Consider the following 24,495-nt stretch of genomic DNA (forward strand, 5'->3'; position numbering starts at 1 on the left):
AGACTAAACTGTTTAAATTATTTTTAAGTATCACTTTAGTTTGGGTATATGTACTGTACTTAAAGGCTTCAAACCAAGCTTTCAGAGGTGTTGGGCCCTGGTACAAGTCACCAAGATCAGCCTGCAGTGTTGCTGGTTCAGCACCATCAAACAATGAGTTCAAGGACATTAATCTCCAGAGTGAGAGTGCAAAACAGTTCAGTGCAAAGATTTCTATTTGTTTACACATAACGAATCCAGAGAAACCTTTGTAATAATGCCCTTGCTCACTGATCTGTTTCACAAAGCACCTAAATCCAAGATTTTTTTATTATCACTAAGAGGCATTTCAGATGATGTAACTGAGAGGAAGAAAATGTACATCTTCTGCTTTTAAAGCACTACATTAACACCTCCTCTCTCTGATGTTACAGGCATGGTTTAAGAACAAACACCTCTGATTTTCAGGGCTTTTTCAACAGTTATAAATAATTTGTCACAAATGAATGGCAGAACATTGAGCTCATGCCTCACAGTGATTTACATTATTCAGCACACACATTTCTACCTCACCAAAAATATGGGAGTTTTGCCACTGATTACAATGAAGCCACTCACAAACAGTTAATGTAAGAAGACTATGTCACTGTCTCAGATCAAAAAATGTTGTTGTCACAATAACCCAAACTTTCTTTAATATTTAAGACAACTATGAGCAGTACTTACCAGGGTCTGGAGTAATTTTGTTTCTATTTTTAGACAACACAGTTGATCGTTGAATAAATGCTGCCAAGACCATAGCCCTGCTGTCCACCTTAACTTCTTGCTCCTCCTGGCACAATATACACATAACAACCTGTCTGGGTTCAGCTACTCTGGTTTGCTCCGGACCCAAGGCTGTGAGTTTTGCATCCGAAATTACAGGGCTAGAATATTAAAAAATATTAGTGAGCAAATTATTTTAAAAACCTTATAATTCAGATCATGACTTTAGTGAGTTTCTTAAATTTATGATAAATGCTCCCTGCCAAAAAATTAGCTTTGGCATTTAGATAACAATTCCTATGTGTCCAGAAGTAGCATGTATTTTCCAGAAAAAATTCATAACCCTCCCAATAGCATAACCCACTCAGTTTAACACAGAAACTGAATCTGCAGCCCTCCATCATCACCATCCCTTAAGTGTATGATATGAATTTTGAAAACACTCTCCACTTTCCCACAAAATAATTAGCATTCATATTTCATAATAATTCATATTTCCAACTACCAAACAGATTTTCTTCCAGATCTTCAACAGACACATAATCAGCTATTTCCAATTTACTATGTTTATTAGCACAGTCTCTTCAGCATTATTAATAATTTACTGGGTGATTTTGTACAAAAAACTATTTGCCTATTTATATTTATCCCACAATTCTGACAGAGAGGGGGAGAGAAGCATTCCATTTACTGCTTTTTTTTCTCTCAGAAACTAACCAAGATTTCTCCATCAAGATCCACAAAAAAAGCTTTTTGAAGTGGTAATAACGGGACAATCTGATGTAGACACTAATGAGAAAAAATTTAAACAAGATGCCTTTACCTATTTTCATGGGCTCCAGAGGTTGAAGTATCCAGCTCCTCCAGAGTTTGCTGAAAGAGCTCTTTGTTTTCATTAATGAAGTGCCGTTGCATCTCAGACATCTGGGCCATGATCTTTTCCCTGCGCAGTCTGGCAATCTCAGCTTTTCGCTTCCTCTCAGCTTTGTCTTTATCACGTGAACTCTGAAATTGTATTGTTCACTCAGTCATTTTTAAAGTCTTGTTACAACGGATTATTTATTTTAGTTACTGCCATGTCTAACTTCTACTAACCTCCAAACAATGAAATTCTCAGAAAAGACAAAAGAAAAGTCTACCAAAGAGTTATTTTGTAGCCTCTTTTCTTTAGCTTGTGTTCAATGCCAGGCACAACTGCAGATCTAGAAGGGGAACTTCTTTCCCTCAACCTTTAACTACATTTTGTATTTCTTTTCCCTTTAAGCACTCCTAGGATAGAAGGAGTGACAGGTCTCATCTCTAGCGCTGCTCTCCCTCCCCAGCAGCTGCATTCCTCAATGGAGCACTACAGTGCTCCAAGGTCTGTTTGCAGTACCTAGAATGTCATGTCCAGCTACAGCTCTCATCAGAGCTTTTCTGGAATGACCTGCATGGTAAAAATACATGGACAACCATTTCTTTTAGCAACTTTCCATGGAGTCTGAAATTATGGGAACAACAAAAACATCTAATGCTGTGACTGTATTGCACACAATTCAATGGAGTAGAATTGAAAAAGATTTGGAGATGACAATATATGAAACAAAGAAACACAGCTTGGGGACTTTACCAATAGGTTCTTCAAACAAATGAGTTTGATCTATAAACTGTGAGACAGATTTTCAGAAGTCACTGATGCTTTCCATGTTTGATTTAGAGCTATAATTAGAAATATAGTCCTTTGCTAGTCACCACCCAGACCTGTTCTAGATCAACTCTTACAGATTGCTTTTACCTCCTCCATAATATTTCCTTCTGTCTCAACCACAGGACTTGAAGAAGAGCTTTCTCTTAGCTTTTTAATAGCATTAAAGGTCTGTAAGGAAAAAAAAGCCTTTAATTCATTTGGGTCATGAGAATACAACTGCATATACTATAATACAGACTATACAATGTGCAGTATTGGTATCCATAAGAGCAAAACTGGGAAACAAGGAAATCATCCCAATGTAATCAGGAAAGCTTAAAAAATCTCATTTCCAAGATTTTCAGTGGTAATATAAAATATATTTACCTTCAATATCCATCTGATCATGTCCTTGTGCACTTCCAGATGAGGTGCATTTTGCAGTGTTTCTAGCATAGCTAGTATGCTAGGGGAGTTATTGGGTGCTTCTCCTGGTTCTGAGAGAAAAATTACAATGAGAATTGATTATACCATTGCTGGCAAATTAATCACTCACTAACATTAAAAACAAGAAACCCCAATGCTTGTTCAGCAACTGAAGAATTCCTTCAACAAACAGACACAATATGTAATTTTTAATTCTCCCCTATTGCAAATCTTTTCATGAGTAACTTCTAAATCCTCAAAAGTTTTGCTCACTGACTGTATTTTCTTACAAAAGAAATGCATTGGATGTGCACCCTGGCTGTTTTCATTTTGGGAACCTCCAGTATTATATTTCCCACTGCTTTAAATGGAACTTCATGTGTTAGCAAAACTAGAGGCATTAGTCAGATGATACAAAGGAAAGACAAGATTAAAAGACTGTAAGAAAGCAACTATGATTTTTGCAATTGCATCTGATCACATGCAGCAATCTTTATTGAGATATCTTTATTAAATATATTACTATATCAATATATTAATATAAATACATTAAAATATTAATATATTTAAGATATATTAAGATATATTTAAGATATTAAGATATTTATTAAAGATATTAAGAATCAGATCTAGAGGGAATTACTCAACTTCTGAATTTCTCCTCTAGAAAATGCCTTTAGTATCATACCATCATAGAATCTACACAAGTAGAAAGCATTTGATAACTTGATAACATTTTGATGTAAAATCAAATATATTCTTCTGATAAATACAGTTTCAGAAGAATAAAATATGAGATCCTGGCATTTTCAGTTATTTAAAATTTGCTATACATTTGAGGTATCATACCATCACAGAATCTACACAAGTAGAAAGCATTTATCTATAGTCAACTTGATAACATTTTGATGTATAAACAAATATATTCTTCTGATAAATACAGTTTCAGAAGAATAAAATATGAGATCCTGGCATTTTCAGTTATTTAAAATTTGCTATACATTTGAAAAGAAAGGCATACTTGATATTTTTTGAGTGAAGGTAAATGTTACAACATTCTCCTCGCTGAGATTCTCAAGATGTTGTTTTTCTTCTTGTAGTGCCATTCCAATCAAATGCAAAACCTAGGTAAAATTTACAAATTTTAGTTATTTTCTTACATAATTCATATAATCTTGTTACATAGTTTAAGTAATTCATTAAGAAACAAGGAAAGTCATATAATACAACTATATATTATGAATATATTGAAGTTATTTCTGTATACAGAATTCCAAAGCTACATTACACAGAAGCAACAGTGTTTGTTTGAAACCATACAAAATACATATTAAATACTTGCCTCTTTCTGTTTGTTGTCCTGACTAGTGAGTGAGGAGTCAGTACTTCTCATCTTTCTCCCTACCCACTGCATGTTACTATTGCAAGTCTCAGGACAGAAGAAGCATGAAACAGACTTTAAGTCCTTTTTATACACAAAGTTTAGCAACAAAAAATTAAAATTTTTAAGTTAAATTTGTTCTCTCTAGAAACACATTTTAAAATAATGTTAAATTTCAGGTCAGTGAAGAGCTGTAATCTCCTTGAACTTAAAAAATGCAATTACCCTATTTAGCACTATGATAGTCTCAATGGCATTTTGAAGCTGAGATACTTCATTCTTGGTGGCAAACTCTGTCACATTGCATCAGCCATTTCACAACCCCATACAAATTGGCAGGATGCTCCAGACACAAAGGTTTACTGATGCCTGGAATCAACACTGACTCCCATGTAAGGAAAGGATAATCACCTGAAAATTTGTAATAACACAACTGGAATGCAACAGACCAAGTATCTACAGAAAAAGTGCCAAAACCTGATGAGAATATTGAAGTTTTTAAAATTTGTTTTAATAAACAACAGTTAATTTCTCCTCAGTCGATCACATCTATTGAACAAGATCTCATGGGCCATCTCTTGCAGATGTCTCATATCCACCTTTGCAAGTGCTTCCAAGACAAAAGGGGGTGACAAAAGGATAATCACCTGAAAATTTGTAACACAACTGGAATGCAACAGACCAAGTATCTACAGAAAAAAGTGCCAAAACCTGATGAGAATATTGAAGTTTTTAAAATTTGTTTTAATAAACAACAGTTAATTTCTCCTCAGTCGATCACATCTATTGAACAAGATCTCATGGGCCATCTCTTGCAGATGTCTCATATCCACCTTTGCAAGTGCTTCCAAGACAAAAGGGGGTGACTTGTGAAAACTGCAGCACAACTGCAAGACCATCACAGAGAAATGCCACGTGTTTCTGAGCAAGTGATAGGTCCCTAATGAATTTCAGTTTTGAGAATTTTGACTGAACTAAAATTCAGCCAAAAAAAACAACTAACCAACTTATTTTATTCAAAGTTACTCCAAAACCTAGCATTCTTACATTACCTACCACAGTTTTGAGAATGGCTGAATTTTAGTTCAGTCAAAAAAAAACAAACAACTAGGCAACTTATTTTATTCAAAGTTACTCCAAAACCTAGCATTCTTACATTACCTAAATGTACCTACATTGTTGTGATTTATAATACCAATATATCATTCCATTTTCAACTTTTTTTCTGTTATACAGAACTGCTTATGTTAATTTAAACTTAGCTGTAAAAACTAATATACCCACAATAAGACTGGATGTCAAAAAATTAATATTCAGTTTCATTGCTAAATGTTACTTAAAAATCCATCAATACTTTTAAAAAGTTTGGAGTTGGACCTTAAACCAATAACCCTGCCTACTACAAACAGCTCCTGGATGACAGTTAACTATTCATCTCTGCACACCCCAGAAAATGTCAATCGTGATACCACAATCTACAATAACCCTCCAGGTTTCTAAAGATCATTATAAATTGCAAGGAACAAACAGTTCAGTTAAGTTTTCCAAAATGGATACATTTTCAAGTAGAAAATTCTTTTCATGGTTTTTTCCTAAAGTGATTTAGCCTAAACTGAAAATAAGCAAAGGAACATCAAGAAAAAAATCACTGTCCGCTTAATATGCAACAACTCAGACTAATGAGTTCTCCACCACAAAAAACATTATTGCCATTGATTCAAGCAGAAGTCTTTCCTCTCATGTGCATCCCATTAGAAATTTACCTGGGTCTTCTACTCACTTATAAAAATAAATTGCAGCAAGAGGCAGAGGGGTTTCCCTAGTTTTGCATATCAGGAAATACCACTTATTTCTCATTCAGTGTATTCTGGATATTTCAGACACCTAGTAAACAATCTGAATCTATAAAATCGTGTTGAAATGCTCTAACGAACATTCCTGCATTAGCATAGCATTAGTTTAAATGAAAAACCCCTACCCTTTGCAGCATGGACTCTGACCAGGCATAGCCATTGTGTTCCACTGCCCATTGCAGTATAGTTCCCATAATGCACAGCATGACATCAGACTGCAGGATGTTCACCAGGCTGGCAAAAAGTGGGCAGAAAGGAGGAAGAGCTGGCGGTGGAAGTGCTGAAAGGGAAATTGGTGTGTTTGACATTTCCCCAAAACTTGCAACACCCAACTGAAATGCCTCATTTAACAGCACAACCCAAGGCAGTAGGGTGGAACCAGATGACCTTTATGCTTTCTTCCAACCCAAACCCTTCTATGGGCCTCAGGCAGAACACAGCTGCTTGGTAAACAGTGCTACCAATACAGGCTGCACCATTCAACATGGCTTGTGTGTAACAGGAAAGCCAAAGGAGTAAGCTCTTCAGAAGGCTGGTTCCATGACAAATCAGATCCCTGACTAGCCAGGGAGACATAAGGGAAATTGCTTCATTTCTGACCACTCTAGCCCTGGAATAGGCTGTTAGTTAGTATAAATGTCAGTGCAATACACATCTTGATATGTGATTCCCTCTTCTCCCATCTCCTCTCAAAAATAAATACCTGTATCTTCTCTGTTCTGCCTTTTCAGCTTTCTCTGTGCTTCCTCTGCCTGAAATAGAAGAACAATGCCGGCATTACTCAAAATCTGTACCAATATAAAACTAATAAAAAAAGCATTCACGCTTTACTACATTGTTACTGTTTTTTCTCAGCCTTAAATAAACATGAAAGCTTTCATGTCTTTTCAGTTTGTCTTATGTTCTACTTATAAAGTAGGGCATACAATTTCAAAATTAATATTTCCTCTTGAGCCAGCCTGAATTCTTTTCCTAGCATAAAACCGTAAGACAAGTTTGACCTAAAATGGCAATTTCTATAAATGTAAGGGAACATACAGATTGTTTTAAATACTTTCATTAAAATAAGATGCAAGGGAACCCACAGACAAGCTCCTGAATGCCCACTGATTTCAACAGCTCTGTATAGGACACAGGATCCAGTGGCACAGAATTCACTGCAAAATCTCGGGCAAATTTTGTTAACATTCTCAAATACCCACCTGGTAATACTTCTTCACAGAAGTAAACTTCGGAAAAAGGCAAACAAAAAAAAAGGTACAAAATAAACCCCAGGAAGTTAAACTACTAGTTACCTTTGATTGCTCTGCCCTTGAAAAGTGATAGAAATACAGATTGAAGTTCTTGGCACATTCTGGTTTTAATTCATACAGCCCTCTGCCTGTTAATCCAGGTTTCCTACAAAAAACCAAAGCAAACAAAACACTTTATGTCTACTGGTTCTTAACATCTGAGAATAAAGAGTTAACTACAACAGCTAAAAAACACTGTCTAACAGGCATTATAGAAATTAACACTATTAAGAATTCTGCACATAATTAAAGCCATGGGAAATCACCATGACTCAGCCCTCTTTCTTTCATTCTCTCATTTTCACTAATGGAGACATTCAATTCCTAAAGCTGAATCATTAGAATAATGAGAAACATACTTGAAACATGCCACTTCTTCAATCACACTTTCCATCCCTGTCTCTCTGTTCTCCTACATGGAGTGAAAAGACAAGACAGTGTGTTACTGGAGTTCTTGGAATAAACACATTGAAATATCATACAATACCAGAGAAAGCATGCAAAATGAATGTAGTACAAAGTCATTTTACTGGCACTCAAGAGAACACCAAACCACATAACATGAAAATACATTCAGGAACACCATCTCTGCAAAAGGGTCTTTGAAAAAGTCATGCCATTCTAAGTGGGTCATTTGTACTGCTCTTCTCTGTCATAACAAACTAGGATGTAACAGGAGCAGAAGAAAACTCTAAGTTAGCTTGCTCAGCACATTTTTACAATACACAGCCAGCATTTCTGATTTCTAGGCCTTTAAATTGAAATAAATACTGGAAAGCTAAAAGACTAGTTACTGAAAAACGCTGAAACAACCACAAAAGGCAGCATGAGACATCAGCTCAAATATGTAACAACACTTCATACACAAATTTTCTTTCAATATTCCCATCCCCTTCCACCAATGCATATTTCATTGCAGTTACCAGGCCAGGGAAAAAGTATTTAGGACTGACAATATAATTCAGAGCTCCAGCTTAAATAGAACTTTCTGTTTCATACAACCCTAAATTATTCTTAAATAATTTTGAAATTTGATTTTTCAAATTGTTTCAATTTAAAATATTTAGAAAAATGTAAAACATTTCATAATTTATCAGTAAAATTATTACCAGCACTGTAAAACATAAACTTTGGAATTCTGACTGTCTTCAAAAATAATTTTTAAAAGATTGCTTCAAAAATACTAAAAGGAGAAAGGGAAGCAAGCTTTGCTGTCCTACAGAAGTACTTATAATAGAATTCAGATAAATTATTCTGTTCATGTAAATGAAGCATTTATGTTACACAAGTATGCAGTGTCTGATTCCATGTCTTTCTACTTATTGTTAGGCTTTAAAACATAACAGCTTATATTTCTGGATAGTTCTAACAACCCACTTCCATACATCTAATTCAGGGTGTACGAGCAGCCTGCAGAGGCTGCTGGCCAGATGGCCTGATTAGAAATAGTATTAAAAAGAGAGAGAAGCTGAAGAAGCTCTCAGATTCCTTCATCTTTCACATGTTGTTCCTTCTTTGCCTCTTTCCTACCCTTGCCATGAGAACTACTAACCTGTACTCATGCTAACCTTGCTCTGAGCATAATCACGCTGCTCTCATTCCACATTAAGTGACATGAGTTTGCATGAGACAATTTTTCAGCAATCAGAATTATCAAGTGGAAGCTGGTTCCCCCCTCAACATCCAGTTACTTACATCTTCAGGGAGTGCCTTTACCAGTTCACTGTGTGCCATTGGCCTGATGCTCAGCTGATGGATGATCTCTCGCTTGATTTCATCTGTTGCATTTACCTGCCCTATTCCAGGGCTGAACCTTTCACCTGTAAAAATAAAATACACCTCTTTTTTTTTGTTTTTAAACACTTTTTTTTTAGCTTTTTCTCTAAATTAAAGGCTGGAAAATAGGGTGCCTTCTGTGAAATCTTGTGTTCACACACCAGTGTTCAAAAATCCATTACATTGATCTAAGCTAGTTCCAAGGCTTTTCTCCTAGGAAAGAAGGCAGAGCTACAGGATGCTCACAACAGAACTGAACCTCACATAGCAATAAAAAATTGCCCAGATCATTAAAGAGCCTAAATTAAAAAAAATTAATTAAATATGTTTTGAACTTACCAACTATCATTATAATGAGGTATAGCATCTCTTCTATAAGAGTGTTATTTTGTTGAACAACATCCTGAAGTAAAACAATAAAAAAATACATTTTTCAATAATTGTTCCATATGCTGAAAATACTTTTTCAGTGATTCAAAAGATTGCCTATTTTCACCCTTAGTACTCCCAAATGAGCTATGCTGAAACACAGTCATAAGTGCAAAAATAATGCAACATTTTCTGACATTTACCAGTTTGACAGGTAAAAACATTTATGCATACTTCAAACTGGCCAAATGAAATTAAAATAGGATAAGTTTTGCTTTTTTATCAAGAAATAGCTCTGTCTCAGTACAACAGTATCAGATACACTTTGAAAAACAAAATTTAAGATTTTCCATTGCAGTAGTGCATAAAATACCTTGTTAGTATTTTCTGTGCTAAATCTTTTGCCATAGTCTGGAGTACTAAATATCTGATAAAGTTCAAAGCGACTCAGCATTATCATCAGGAAGTGATTTGGATCCATCATAGACACACCTGTCTATTAAAGAAAAAAAAGATTATAAAGAGAAAATAGATTGGGTGTTATCATAGTTTTTATATTTACATATGATCTTCACTGTGTATTCTTTATAAAATTAATTCCTCTCTCAATCCTATGAATGAAGACTTAACATTTAAGTTTACTCTCTTAGGACACCAAGAACAGAACTGTAAGCCCATTTGACAAGCAGAATCCTATGGTTTATCAAGAATTTCTGATGCCTTTTTAAGGGCATAATGTAAAATATTCAGGGTTACTCCTGTTATCTTAAGCAGTCTAAGCAAGCTTCAGTGAAAGACTTTTGTTTGGTTGTTTTTATATCTAAAATTTTGCTCATGCTAGCTTATCTTCTAGCAGGCATAATAATTCTTAGTATATACCACTGAAGATCTTAACAACAAAACCCAATCCTCTAAATAAAGGCTGAAGACTGTAGAGCAAAGATTCCAAAACCTTCCTGGAAAGAAAAAAACTGAAGTTTCAATGCAGAACAAACAACAACTTTCAGAAATTTCCATTTCTGAAAACTACTGGCTGAAGTTTTTTCAGTTTATTAAACATGTTATCTAAGTTTGCCAATTACAAATATTTGTTGCTTGTTAACTACTGTTAATGGAACCATCTTTAAAACAGAATAAATTTCCAAGAAAGCTCAAGAATATCTACCCAAATGAACAGCTGAAAATTACAATTAAAAATCAGTTTCCTGAGGCTTGATCTGCCACTATGTCTGAAAGCAGAAGCATCTTGGGGCATGTTTATCCTATTGGATAAACTCCAGTTAAGATTTCAGGGACTTCCTGAGAAAATATTTTGCTGTCCAGGTGAACTATGCACCCCAAGCCGCAAATTTTAGGTTGTATTGCTCTCAGTGTAGAAGCATTGCATCTGCCATAGAGCTAAAAAGAATTTCACATTAGCAAAATCTGTTCTGAAGGGGCAAACCAAAAAAATCAACACATACACTGACTGCATTTCTGATAACATGCAGAGTCATGAAACTGCCAGTACAGCACCACCCATTAGTTAAAATATCTCATTCTTGAAGATATGGCATTTACACACTCACCTGCAAACTCTGCACTTTTCAAATTGTAGTTAAAAAATAAGTATTACAATAATAGTTATTTCCTTTTAAAATTATGCCATAATTATGTAGATAAAATAAGAAAATTAAAGTCCTTCCACAAAAAAAAGACATTTTTTCTTAAAAAGGTTCTGATGAAGATAAACACAAAGACATCCTAAAAATACTTAAAAAAATGCAAAGTGGTATACTTGGTTACCTGAAGCATTACTATGTCCTTGTCAAACATCTCCCTCCTGCACTTCACATTATGATAGTAATAAATCTGAAAAAAATACCCAAAACACCACACCATAATCATTAACACAGATAATATTTCATCTAAAATTATTTTACTTCTATAAAAAATAAACTTTGCTATACTGTGTTCATAAACAAAAAATTAATCTGTAATTTGAAAAAATTACATAATTTTATCTGCATGCAAAAAGCTTTTTTATAAAGCACAATACAATCATAGTTGCTGGCTGGGTTGTAGTGATGCAATGTCTGAATTGCATAAATTTATAAGCAAAAATATTTTTGACCTCTTTAGCTTATTTTTTATATATTTGTTTAGCAATTAACTGTTTGAAATTCACAGGAGAGAAAGCCCTTGCAGTTGGGGAAATGTTTTTTCTTCGCTCCATGAACTGCTCTTTAATCATTTGAGATACCATCTTTCAGGAATTGCCAGTGTCAGCAAAATGTTAATATTGTGACAGAGCTGTGCTTAACCCAAACCATCCCAGGAAGGAACTCAACAGGACTGAGCCAGGCGTCAGCAACACCACAGTCACTGCATGGCACTGAAAGGTGGGAAAGTTTGGTTCTACCACAAGAGAAGAAAAATAAATAGGGCTGGCAAGTTTCTGCACAGGCCTGGAAAAAAACTTCAGCATGCTAAAGTCTCCTCTAGACACATACTATTTCCACCAGAATTACATGAAGACAGCTAGGCATGCCTTCCCTTTCTTCTCTATCACAATAATACACACATATAGATGCCCATTCCTATTATCTGGGAAGGAGTCAAGAGGAGCTGGCTGAACATGAGCTCTCCCCATAGCCAAAGTAAAGAGAAAGGACTTCCAGACTGTGGGAGTTATGTTATCTCAACTAAATGAAGCTCTTAACTTCAAGATCCTGACAACCTGGAGAAATTAACTCAGAGACTTATTTCACTACCAAAAGCTATGCTGAAATTCCAGATTTGATGTGTGTCTACAGCACTATGGGCACTGCTATAATTGTACATAACTGGAGCTCTTTTTGCTCTAATGACAAGGATACCACCTTATGAAGAGTCAAGAAGTGTCAGAATATAATATATTTGAGCAGCTTAATTCAGTCTCCTAGTAAATATACATTGCAATTATCTAATGGAGTTGAGGGCTGACAGGATTGAAGGAATTTTCTTGCAAATATATCAAGTTAACACCTCATAGAATTAAACCCCTATTCCTGTTGTAATAAAAGTCTTGCTGAGAAAACCACTTGAGACAATCACCCTGGTGGGTGGTACTGACACCACAGTACCCATTTTATAGCTGTTATGCTTGAAACACCTAATTTATACAAACATTGAGAACATAAGTTTAGAAATGAAAGTCACCAAAAGTATTAGAGCTAGAAGCCAAGAAACACTTTGTTCTACACTGCTTCTAATACTTCTGTGGAGTCTTTGGGTTTGAACCACTTTATAAATATAAATAGCCATAATACCATAATGCTGCATATTTTTATATCTGAGACACTTTGATGTGGAGGTGATAAATTACCATGGATGCGCAGATCTAATTCTGCATTTCCAACTGCTGCTGCACAGTACACAGTAAAAAAGCTAGGAGTCATTAACTGCATTAACTAAAACTCTACACACCCAGCACTGAGTTCAGTAGCCACTGCAGCAGTCCTGAAATAAAAAAGCAACTTCCGACTAAAAAAAAAAATCAAAGACTAGTTTAAAAGCAAAAATACTGAAATTATGCCAGTGCTGATAAAAATGCCTACCTCACACTGCCTTCCACATGACTGACATAAGTAAAATTTCAAATCAATACAGAAATAGAAGGTTTTGGGGTCTGAAAGACCAAGAACTCCCTCCATACTCGGCCCTGGTGACATCCCACTTCGAGTGCTGTCTCCACTTGTGGGCCCTTCACTTCAAGAAACACATTGAGGTTCTTCCAGGCAACCAGCGACAGGACAAGAGAACACAGCCTGAGGCTGTGCCAGGACAGGGTCAGAATGGACATTGGGAAGAATTTCTTTATGGAAAGGGTTGTAAAAATTGAAAAGGACTGCCCAGAGAGGTGGTGGAGTCACTGCCCCTGGAGGTGTTCAAGAAGTGACTTGGACACGGCCCTTAGTGCTGTGGTCTAGTTTACAAGGGGGTGTTTGGCCAAGGGTTGGACTCAATAATCTCAGAGGTCTTGTTCAACCTAATTGATTCTGTGACTCTTTGAAATTATCCTGAGAGAGCTATCAGATAAGAGTGATTCTACAGTTACTGTACTACTTACCTGATTAACAAGAGAGAAGCCATTCCTTCTCCACATCCCTGCATGCACTTGGGCACATAGGACTAGGCATCGTAGAGGATGTTCTATTAACATGGGTGGGCTAAGTTCACTCTGCATCAAGAAAATGCAATATTTTGATGTACACAGAGAAAATAAAAGAAAATGGGACTGAAATGAAGGAGGATTATATTTGTGATCATTAAAATATTTGGGCACTACAAAAGGCAAGCAAAATCCAACAAACAAGTTAGATGAGCCTATTCACAATCTTTCAAATCATTGTTAATCACCCTTACATTCTGTCTTTGCTCCACACAGCTACTGCATGAGGGTTTTAGTTTATTCCTAAAGACAGTAGCTTTCATATTTTAAAACATCAACATCAGCAATTTAATAACACTGTAATTTCATTTATTTCATTGGTTAAGTACTACTTCTTTCCAAAGACACTGAAATTTCTTCTCCCAGTTAGGTTTTATCCTCTTTCATTCCACCTTTTTTGACTACCCCTTAAAGAAATAGCGTATCAATAAGAACAGGCAGCAGGCAAGAAACAGCTGGGGAAGAAAATTAGAACCCAGCCCAAGAGAAAGGAATCACATCCTGCCTGGGATTCCTAAAAACAGTTTCTATTACAAAAAGGAGGCTGTGTGACCTGAGTCTTAGTTACTTTAGAGAGCAATACTGCCTGTCTATGCTCTAGTCATGAATATCTAGATATTAATCTCGTAAGAGGTAATTTTACGTACAAAAGATGTTCTCTCCGAGTAGAATTCACAGTACAAAGACCCTTTGTTTTATTTAACATCATCCTACATTTACATGACCAATTTCATGTTCAGCATTAATTATATTTAATGAATAGACAACATTTAATGACATACCAGGGGTAGCAGCTCTGGAAACTTATATGCCACTTCTGTTTTACTCAGCAAAACATGCAAGCCTACAAAAATACACGAAAAAACCATACAGAATATTACATACAATATTTTATGTAATTAAAACAGGACAAAAAAGGTAATTTGATTTACTCGCAGACCATTTTTCTGGATAGCGACAAGTCTCCAAATTTATCACCTTGGAGCTACACAGTTATTTCCTAAAGAAACAATACAAAGAATACAATCTAAGAGAATTAAAGTTTTCCCTTTGTATCTGCATAAGCCTTGCAGTACAAGTGACATTTTTGCCTTTTTTTGACTCTGTCATGTACCCACAGTGAGAGCCAAGAGTCCTTGGTCTGACAGGCCAAACAATCAACAGCAGATACCTCATCCTTTTTATCAGTCCTTGGGGGGTTTAGAAAATACCTCAGGAACTAGAATAAGACCCCTACAAAACACATGAAGATTTTCTGGTTTGCTTTCTTTTGAAGTTACAAAGACTTTGCTCAAAGATTCAAATATGCAAAGTCATTTGACACTGAGCTGCGTAGCACTTTACCTAAGAACTACCTTTTTCATTTCATTATTTGTGAATTTATTTTTACCACATTCTTTCTGATTCTGTAAACCAAAATTCATAAAGTTTTTTTCAACACAACTGCTGAACAAGATAGGCACAATATGAAGAGAAAGGCATAGCTCAATTTTCTGCTGACACATCTGTTTGATAAATCTGTTCTCTAGCACAATGTTGATTAGTCTATTCAAGCTGACAGCTAAACATGCTCCCAAACAGTCAACTACAGTCCACATTTTGCTGAAGCTCTTTTGCATCACTCAAGTGGCAAAAGCAGCAGTAGCTGCCTATAATACAAATCCAGAGGCATGAGACAATCTCCCCCAGCCTGAACGATAACAAGTTTTCTGGTGATTGAGAACATCTGGCCTAGAAGCTACCAAACAGCTAGAAAATGGCCAAAATTCAGGTCTTAAACAATGCTTGTGTGTGTCTTCACGTACACACAAACACAAATCACATCTGCAGAATATTTTTCATTTCCTGAAATATTTTTCAACTGTTCATACCTGCAAGTAAACGAGAAACTGGGAGATGAATGCTAACTTTTTCCTGAGAAACACAGTATCTGATGGTCTCAACTGAATGTCCACACATGCTGAGGACAATAGGCTGTTCTCCATCAGTAAACCCACTATGACACTGCATCAACACAGTCAGACATTTCTTGTAAGCTTCAATCAGTACTTTTTCCTAAAAGAAAGATTGCATTTTAAAGAGATTGTGACAAAACCACAGCTCTGAAAATTAATACAGACAACGTAATAAAGACCCTGAAGGGTTTGCAATTTTTACTTTTAACAACAGTCCTGCAAAATTAAGATAAGGAATCCAACAAAAGAGCCAAATTAAAGAGGGCACAAACTGCAGAACTTGTACTGGTGTCTCTGATTAGAAAAATACACACTAGGATGTTGTTTGGATTTGGGGTTTTTTTGTAACTGACATTATGGCAACTTTCTAAGGAACGATCAGGCTAGACTAGTAAAAACTGCATATTAACTACCAGTAACAGATTAAAACCAGCCTGCATGTTCACGTATTCCAGGATCACTTATTCCACAATCATATTTTACCATGCTCAATTTCTGAAATCCTGAAACACTTAGGCAGCAAAAACATGATTTATAATCAAGCAGTATTTGGTAGATCCAGGACCTACTCCTCCATTCCCTCCTCCATGAAAATTATAACCTGATAGATTTGTGATAATCACAATCTTCGGATGTATGACAAAACTCTCTGTAGTATAAAAGGTTCAACCACGTTCTTATGAACTGGTCAGTACAAACCACACTTGTGTTTAAATACAGTAAAGATTTGAATTTCCTCATAGAAGATGCCCTTGGCTTATGGTGAAGTTGTGTTTACGTCAGTTTTTACGTGTATTAATATTTGGGTTTTATACCCATTCACACAGAAGAACAGTTCCGAAGGAACTTACATCTAATGCACACCAGTCCTGCATCATTGAAATAACAAGTGTTAATTTCATCTGCAGTGTAAATGCTGCTTCCCACTCTGGTTCCATTTCAATGTGTTGTCCTACTTGACGAGTTATTGGATCCATACCCTAAAACAAGAAGAATTACACATTTCAACAATGTACCACTGAAATAATGTGACAGCATTAGCAGAGGTGTGAGACAGTGGTTAGCTATCCTTACAAACATATTGGTGCTGCAACACGTAAAAAGAACCTTGGGGGAATGAAAGGGAATGAAACCACAAGTGAAGAGGTCTATTTGTGTGTCAGGAACAGTTTATTCCTCAATACAAGGAGCAACTCTGCTGACACTTAAGATGAACCAGATTTTGCTCACAGAATTAATTGTCTTGTCTGCCTCTACAAGTGCAAAATACGCCCCAAATTACACTTTTCATTTTGAACTGCTCTTCCTTTCTATTGTCCTCTACAACAACATTTTAAGAAGATGTTATGTTTTAGAAAACGCTATGGGTCCAAAAGTGATATTGCACTGAAGAACAAATCAAGAACAGATCAAATTTCTTCTATTTTGATATCATAATAGCTAGCTTCCTGCTTAAATTTTGCCAAATTTTGTAATTCACAGATTTACGTACCTGCATACATTTGAGTAATTCCAAGAAGGCATCAAAACCCTCCAGGAACTTGCGTCTCAAGTCATCCGACCACTCCGTCGGCTTACTTATCAGCACATACCTGGGGAGATTAGAGAGATGCAAGCATTCATTTGTGACTTTTTTTTAAAACTCCTCAGTTTCTCAAATCAGCATATACTTAGTATACTTACTTGAGATCCAAAATAAGGCTCTGGACACGCCTGAATTTGAAAGCCTGCAGAGCAGTGTAACGTTCAAACTGAAACCTGCCTTGGATGTCACGGTGCCTTAAGTGGTCCATGAAAGTTTTGATGATAGTGGTCATGAGATTCTCTTCTGTTATTAGCATTCGAGCCTGTGCCAAAGTACATTGAAATTTGCTGTAATTAACAGACACAGCTAACAAGATTTTCACACCACACCATGAAGTTTACAAAATACATTATTTTTTAATCCAAAATAATTACATCAACAATTAGAACAGAACACAAAAAAGCACTCTTTTCACAGAATCACAGAAGACAAAAAAAAGGAATCTAGTCAAAAATTATCATAAGCCAGATTTCTTTTTTCAGATCCTTTCTGTACAGAAGTCTGTCTATGGTAAGGCCCCTGCCCATAATTATGGCACAAGACATGTTATTACGTGTCTTATTATGAACTTGTACCTCCCTTTAAGTATGTGTTGTCTCCTCTCATACAGTTTAAGCCCTTTAAGGGAGTGACAGCTCTTGTTTTCTGTTTACAAACTGTCAAGAGCTGTGGTGAGCAGAGCCTCTTGTGAGCCAGTAAGGAACTGCAAATGCAACTTCCACATGGAAATTGCATGAAATAACCACTAATTTTCCTCAAGGTCTACTGCCTATATCCATGTGTTGTATGAAACAAATCAGCCAAGTCTGACAGATTGTCATCACCACCCAGCTTAACCTAACCCAACTTCACAAGAGAGGAGGGGGCATTGAGTTACTCCCAGCTCCTACTCATGAACACTTCCATAATTCCCCCATTCTGTTAGGGCTCCAGGTTAAATGGGATGAGCCTTGCAATCCTTGGATCTGGCTAGCAGACTCAACAATATTGACCACTCTGATCTACCACAATGTGGCTCTTGACTAGAGCTTCCAGGTTCTGCAGCTGCTAATGATAATTCAAAATAGTTTCTAAAATGCTACTGCAGTGAAGGAAAATAATCTAATGATTAACATTTTCCATTTTCCTCCCAAAAAATCATCACCAACAGAGCTGTCCATCCACCCTCAAATCAAAAAACAGCAGTTCCTGGAGAGCTCAAACTCTTAAATTACTAAGATCAGTCTGAAAATGTTACTGGAGGATGGTGGGGTGGTTTAAACTCTTCAACTTACTCATTTAATTAAGAATGAGTAGCTATAAATACATTAAAAAATAATACTTAGCTCATGTGATAGAAGCTTATCATAATTACTTTCATGCCATCAATCTATCACTCTGCACAACAGTCAAAACACATTTGCTTTGCTTTTTTTGTATGTTTTTAAAATAGAACATATATAAACGAGGCACTGCAATCACTCTGCCCTGAGAAATGTTTGAAATTACTTTTTCAAAAAGTAATATTGTTCCAACCCATCTGCCAAAGGGTAAAATACCATAACCATATGAATATTAGTTGGTTAAGTCTAACTCTAAGTCTAAATATTGGGAACATTCTTACTGAAAGCAGCACAATTAAAAGAGGCAATACAATATTGTCCTGAACCATGGGAACAAAATCCTGAGTTCCTGTTGAATTCCCATGAGTATCATCCATCCCTAAGAAACTGAGGAAGTTTGCTCAGTATTGTGATTGCCATGCTACTATTGAATTTAAGAGCTCAATGAAGCTTATTAAATTTGGGAGGATTCAGAAGCATTTATTTTTTTTAACAATTCTGGGTATGAAAATCAGACTTTTATTCCAGTACAGCTCCAAATTTTTATTTGTCTAGTTCATAATACAAGCAAAGACAGACTTAAATGGAGACTGGAACAAAAAAAACAACTTTCCCAAACAAGCTGGTGAAGGACCAGCAGATTTAGAGAGCTGGGAGAAGTCACAGTGCTTGTAGCATCGAAACAAAAGTTAAGTGGAAATCTAAAAGAAGGTGCTGTCTTGAGACTCAAAGTACCAAAGGAAGTAGGGAGTATCATGAGATAATTCTTGTTTGCACTTGTGTTGACTGGAAAATAAACATAAAGTGGATCACTTATAAAACTGCACCAGAGTAGTGCTCTGAAGCCATGAAATGCAAACTATAATATAGACTTCTACAAACAGTAAATGTGGCTCAGTATGATGAGGAATTTAAATGTTATGTGTATGTATCTCTACATAAATATGAAAGCACCTTTCTAAAAAAAAAGTACAAGAAAAATGTAAAAAGAAAAACCAGAAACACCCAGCCCACTCTGGGAAGACAGTCTGGAACTTCCCGAAGTTGAATGCTTTAACTTCTAAACCCATAGCAATGTATGCAAACAGTCTGACTGTTCTGCATTGCCACAGTAATGTTAAAGAAATCTGCAGCCTTGATTTATGAACCTTGAGAGGCTTTTAACAAATAAAGATTTCCTTTTTTGGTCTTTTAGTACTTACAAGAGAAGGCACTGTGAATATCTGTATCGAGAGGTCAGCAATTGAGAACTCTCTGTCGTGGTCATCTTTCATAAAATCACTCTGCAATCGCTCATAGTTCTATTAAGAAGGAGGCAAAAAAAGGCAAGGAGTGCCAACTATCAGTTTTTAAAAGAAAGACAGGCACTACTCACCAGAGTAGGTACAGTGAAGAGTTGGACAGACAGAGCAGCCACCGATACTGCCCGTTCGTGATCATCCTCCATATAATCTCTCTGCAACTGCCGGTAATTCTAAACAACAAGGGGAAATTCACCTCTAATCCACACTGACCTGATTTTTTAACTTAAATGTCTGCTCTGGGAAACTTTATTGCCATGAAAAAGGGAAGAGTAGCTCTAATGGATTATTATTATCATGGTATTTTGTACAAAGAATATGACAACTTAATCTGCTCACATGTGAGATCTACTCACTCTCATTTTCACAATAAAGGCTACTATTTTATTTTCTACTCAAGAGTCTGCAGCAGAGTGAGCAGAATTTTGCAGTGCTGATTTAAAGCATTTCAAATACCAGTTACTGCAGAAATATTAATCAGCATGACTAAATTTCAGCACTATTTCTGAGCAGTGCTACAACAGTTTATATCTCAACAATGAGCAGCGATTAGCTCTTAACAAGTAATAGCCTGTATAGCTGATGGTGAAGACAAAAACATCTGAACTGCTTTAGTTCTGGGGCGTCTGAAATGCCATTTCCTTCCCAAGAGATGAGATGCCATTACAACTAATGCACTGAAGAGCAAAATAAGGTTTCCAGCATTTAATTTCAAGTTTTCACTTCCATAAAAAGGAAAAAAAATGGATAACAGCTCATTTAAATCACTGTATGCTAACTAGACTCTCTTCACTAGACAGTTTTAGCATTTAATTGCTCTTTTTAAGAAAGATACTTACCCTCGCAAAGCGGATAGCAAAAAGTTTCTTGTATTTCAAATCCATAAGAAGACTGCTCATGAACAACTGGTGATACACATTTCTAGCACCTGTCAAGAAAAATGAATGAAATATTGCATGTTACTATTTTCTATCAACATATTATGAAAATATTTAGAAAAGTAAACTTCTACAGAATGAGGTAAATGTGCATTTCAGAGTAGAAGCTGCTTTGATTAAGTCTGTAAGGTGGTAGCAAAGGATAAAGAAGAATAACAAATCAAAATTCTTCAAGAGGCATTATTTATTACTCCTGTAATAAGGTAACACTGAATAGGAATGTATATCATCAAATATGAGGGAAGTCAACAAAACAATCTCAATTTAGATGGGAAAAGAAGAGACTCTTATAAGAAGTCTTGGGAACTGCAACAAATTTTCCTAGTTGTGAACATCTCTATAAAATAATCAGCTACGCTATCTCTGAACTTCTAGTCTGTCTGGACAGCCTCCCAGAAAGTATTATCAATACAAGTGATATTCATCTCTATGTAGCTTGGAAACAAATGCACATATGCATAATTTCTTTTGTAGGTCATTTTTCAGTCAAAAGCCATGAAACTTTTTCCTTAACGCACAGAACAATGGAATATGAGAAAAAGCAGAGAAATACTGATGTTGAAATAGAAATGCAAAAGTTACTCCTTGCTTACATGGAAGACATTATCCTGAAACCTGTATTAAAAATGTTGTAATGCTCCACAAAAGTAGTATCTTTCAGATTACAAAATTTGCAGTGCCAGGCATACATTCTCAAGATAAAGGCATTAGATAAACAAAACTTAAAATAATGTTTTTCTCCATACTACATTCACTTTCCACCTTACTTCTTACTTATTTTATTGGTACTCCAAGAAGTCCCCCAGACAGTCATACTGCATCATTCCCTACTTGTTCTTTGGGCTTCTCTTTCTTACACCTGGCCTTACACACCCTTTCAGGATATCAGATCAGATACAGAATCAATGAAGGAATAGAAATTAACTACCTCACCTTCCTCAGAATTACAAATTTTCTAGCTAATTCCATTACACCAAAGTTTTATACCAGCCTTTCAAAGTTTCAACAGCTCTAAAACAACAGAACAGTAATTTTCACCGAATGTTCTCAGAACAGTTAATACTTTGTGAACACTAACACAAGTCAAAGCAGAAAGATTCTGCCTTAACCCCTTAAAAATAGGCATTTTGGTAGCTATGAAATGGATGCTGAGATCCTATAAAGCAGACAAACCCCCGATTTCTCTATCATTTACTCAATTTCCATTAACTATCACTATCATTTGCATATACCAAGTCAGTTTTAGTTTCAGACCACTTTGAAAACTTAGACCTAAAACCAGCCCTATCTCCAAACAGTCTCTGTATGCTCTTGTCTTAAATACACTTGGGAGTGTATCCTGAAGGGAGAGATTGTAACAAATTAGGCAAAATCATCCATAATACACCACAGTAAAAAATGATCAAACATTAGCAGATACAGTAAAAGGAAAACTTAGGCATAGCATTCTCTAGCATTTTCCAGAGCTTTGAGAAAACTCACCTTTCCACAGTTTAGAATCATACAGCATTAGCTTATCTACAAGAGAAGAATTTTCACCATCTGGCCCTTCTTGCAAACCAACCTGACACAATATTCGGCGAAGGCCATCTTAATGAAGAGAAATGGTACAAGTTAGTTACAGCTCAAACACAAACATGTGCTATTTTGACATCCTGAAATTTTCACACAACACAGAAGCCCTCACACTGCCCCCTTTTTCATGACAACCGAATAACAGCACTCATATTTTGCTGATACAAACACAAATATTTCACACCTTGCAAGTTTCACACTAGCCTTATGGAACATAGGAATATAGTGAAAATCACCAAATGCAATGATTTGGTTTAAAGTTATCAAATTAAAATGTGCGTCCTTAAAAATGGCTTACTAAAATAAGAAACAGTTATACAGCAGACTAATTTCCCAGGGTTTACTCTTCCTGATTATAGACTCCTATGAAAAGGAAAATATAATTCATATATGAAATGACTCATATATTCATGCTATCATTTTAAGGCTTCTCTGCATATTTTTTTCTAATGGAAAGAAGTGACAACTGTAATTATATGGACATGTGAGTCATATGCTTGCAGACAAGGCTGCATCTGAAACACAGCACAGCCCAGACATGCTCCTGTTAAGAATGTTCAACCTGGCTTTGCACTGCAGGTAATGCATATTCCCATAGAACTATGGGACTTACAGAGCCCTTACTTCCACACCACATCCTGCTTGGCATCTCAGCTCCTCAGGCAGAGTGGGCAGTGGCTTAGTGCTGTGTACACTGCACCATGTGCAGCATGGTGCAGTAATATACACTCTGAGAACCCCTGCAGCAGTTTGGGGTCATTCCTTTTTGCTTTGCAGAGTTCAATTCCAACTACTGTTATGAAGGACAACAAATCAATGGAAACCACTGCATTGTTCAGCAATTGTCAAACTTATTCCAGAAGAAGGGATATTTGCTAGGCAGGATGTAGTGGCCAAACTTCTGACTAAGTTCCACAGCGAGGGTTTTCCGGTTTTCTTTTTTTTTTTGACAAGAATTTGTCATTCCTTTGACAGCAATCATCATTCTGTCACAGCAGAAGATCCCTCTAGCTGTCACTCAGCCATTGTTCAGGGACATTTCAGTGTAACCACCCAAGCAGCAACTCTATCACCTCACGTCACAGATGAAGGATAACAGACTGTTTAAAAGATTGAGCAGAATTTAATTGTTTGGGTGTGTTTGTTAAAAAGCTAAGGGAAACCAATTCTTTCAGAAGTGCACTACACAAAACCAGACTCAGAGTACAAAATTGTATCCCAAGACATGGAAGGCAGTTCAAGTAAATGAGCACACTGGTCACAGACAAAATATGTGTGCTGTTTCCAAACAAACATGCCTTTTGCCCTTCTGATTCATAAAGAACTCAGCATTTAATGAGCTGAACTCTTCAGAACTTCAGAAACACTACCTACACAACTCAAAATTCAGTACTTTCTTCTGCAATATAAATAAAATTATATAAATGACATATTCAAGTTACTTTTTTGCAACTGTCATTTAGTGCTGAAAATTAATGACTGTGGCACCCTGGCACAAATGATGTGGCACAACACTGGGCTTAAAATGAGAAAGACAGTGACTGCCTAAATGTTTCACTGAAAGAAAAATTTCCCACAGAAGGAAATCTTCTTCATAACTCCTATCTACTAGTACCTACTGTTCAAAAGTTTGATTTACTTATCTTTAAAATTGAAACATGAACTACTTATGTTTCAAAAATGAGAACATGTTATGAAGACCCTGTGCATGAAATCTTGGTTTTCCAACTATCAGTCCAATAAAACATACAGTCTCTGGAGAAATGATGCACCCATGCAGAACATATATGCAATATAAGAGCTGAGCGTGCTTTGCTAATAGTTCTTGCTAACATTTCCAGATGAAAAAAAATACAAATTGCAAGGGGATCTGTATCTACATTTCTCCATATCAGCAGTTTGTCACTTTTCCTTTTATTTCCTCTCATACCCTACATCTTTACAATCTTACGACTTACCAGGACAAAGAGGGAACAAAGTCAAAACAAAAACTGAGCATTCCCATAAAATCTAATACTGTACATCTTGAGTCCTTTGAAGAAACCTCTTTTAAAAAATCTGATTAAGACTTTGTCAGCTTTTATAATTACCAAAACCCTTCACAATTCCTTGCATTTTCT

The 24,495-nt window shown here is 36.0% G+C and overlaps 1 protein-coding gene across 2 annotated transcripts in view; it reads right to left on the reverse strand.

Annotated features, from left to right (window-relative positions):
- Window positions 1–24,495, reverse strand: part of UBR2 (ubiquitin protein ligase E3 component n-recognin 2) — a 56,545-nt gene that overhangs the window by 15,583 nt on the left and 16,467 nt on the right. Inside the window, exons 9-30 of one of the 2 annotated variants that reach the window (XM_039697780.1) lie at window positions 22,283–22,390; window positions 20,702–20,790; window positions 19,937–20,035; window positions 17,338–17,501; window positions 17,147–17,246; window positions 16,506–16,634; window positions 15,571–15,754; window positions 14,482–14,543; window positions 13,598–13,708; window positions 11,293–11,358; window positions 9,881–10,003; window positions 9,478–9,541; window positions 9,058–9,182; window positions 7,722–7,774; window positions 7,366–7,468; window positions 6,774–6,822; window positions 6,196–6,350; window positions 3,858–3,960; window positions 2,798–2,907; window positions 2,519–2,599; window positions 1,568–1,749; window positions 706–905 (exon numbers count right to left, since the gene is read on the reverse strand). In XM_039697780.1, coding sequence (XP_039553714.1) covers window positions 706–905; window positions 1,568–1,749; window positions 2,519–2,599; window positions 2,798–2,907; window positions 3,858–3,960; window positions 6,196–6,350; window positions 6,774–6,822; window positions 7,366–7,468; window positions 7,722–7,774; window positions 9,058–9,182; window positions 9,478–9,541; window positions 9,881–10,003; window positions 11,293–11,358; window positions 13,598–13,708; window positions 14,482–14,543; window positions 15,571–15,754; window positions 16,506–16,634; window positions 17,147–17,246; window positions 17,338–17,501; window positions 19,937–20,035; window positions 20,702–20,790; window positions 22,283–22,390 — 2,460 coding nt within the window. Of the gene's footprint in view, window positions 1–705; window positions 906–1,567; window positions 1,750–2,518; window positions 2,600–2,797; window positions 2,908–3,857; window positions 3,961–6,195; window positions 6,351–6,773; window positions 6,823–7,365; window positions 7,469–7,721; window positions 7,775–9,057; window positions 9,183–9,477; window positions 9,542–9,880; window positions 10,004–11,292; window positions 11,359–13,597; window positions 13,709–14,481; window positions 14,544–15,570; window positions 15,755–16,505; window positions 16,635–17,146; window positions 17,247–17,337; window positions 17,502–19,763; window positions 19,863–19,936; window positions 20,036–20,701; window positions 20,791–22,282; window positions 22,391–24,495 lie in introns of both variants that reach the window. The other variant, XM_039697779.1, reaches the window with a different exon arrangement.

The sequence above is a fragment of the Passer montanus genome, unplaced genomic scaffold (genome assembly GCF_014805655.1).
Source record: "Passer montanus isolate IOZ18808 unplaced genomic scaffold, ASM1480565v1 scaffold12, whole genome shotgun sequence".
NCBI classification, from domain to species: Eukaryota; Metazoa; Chordata; class Aves; order Passeriformes; family Passeridae; genus Passer; species Passer montanus.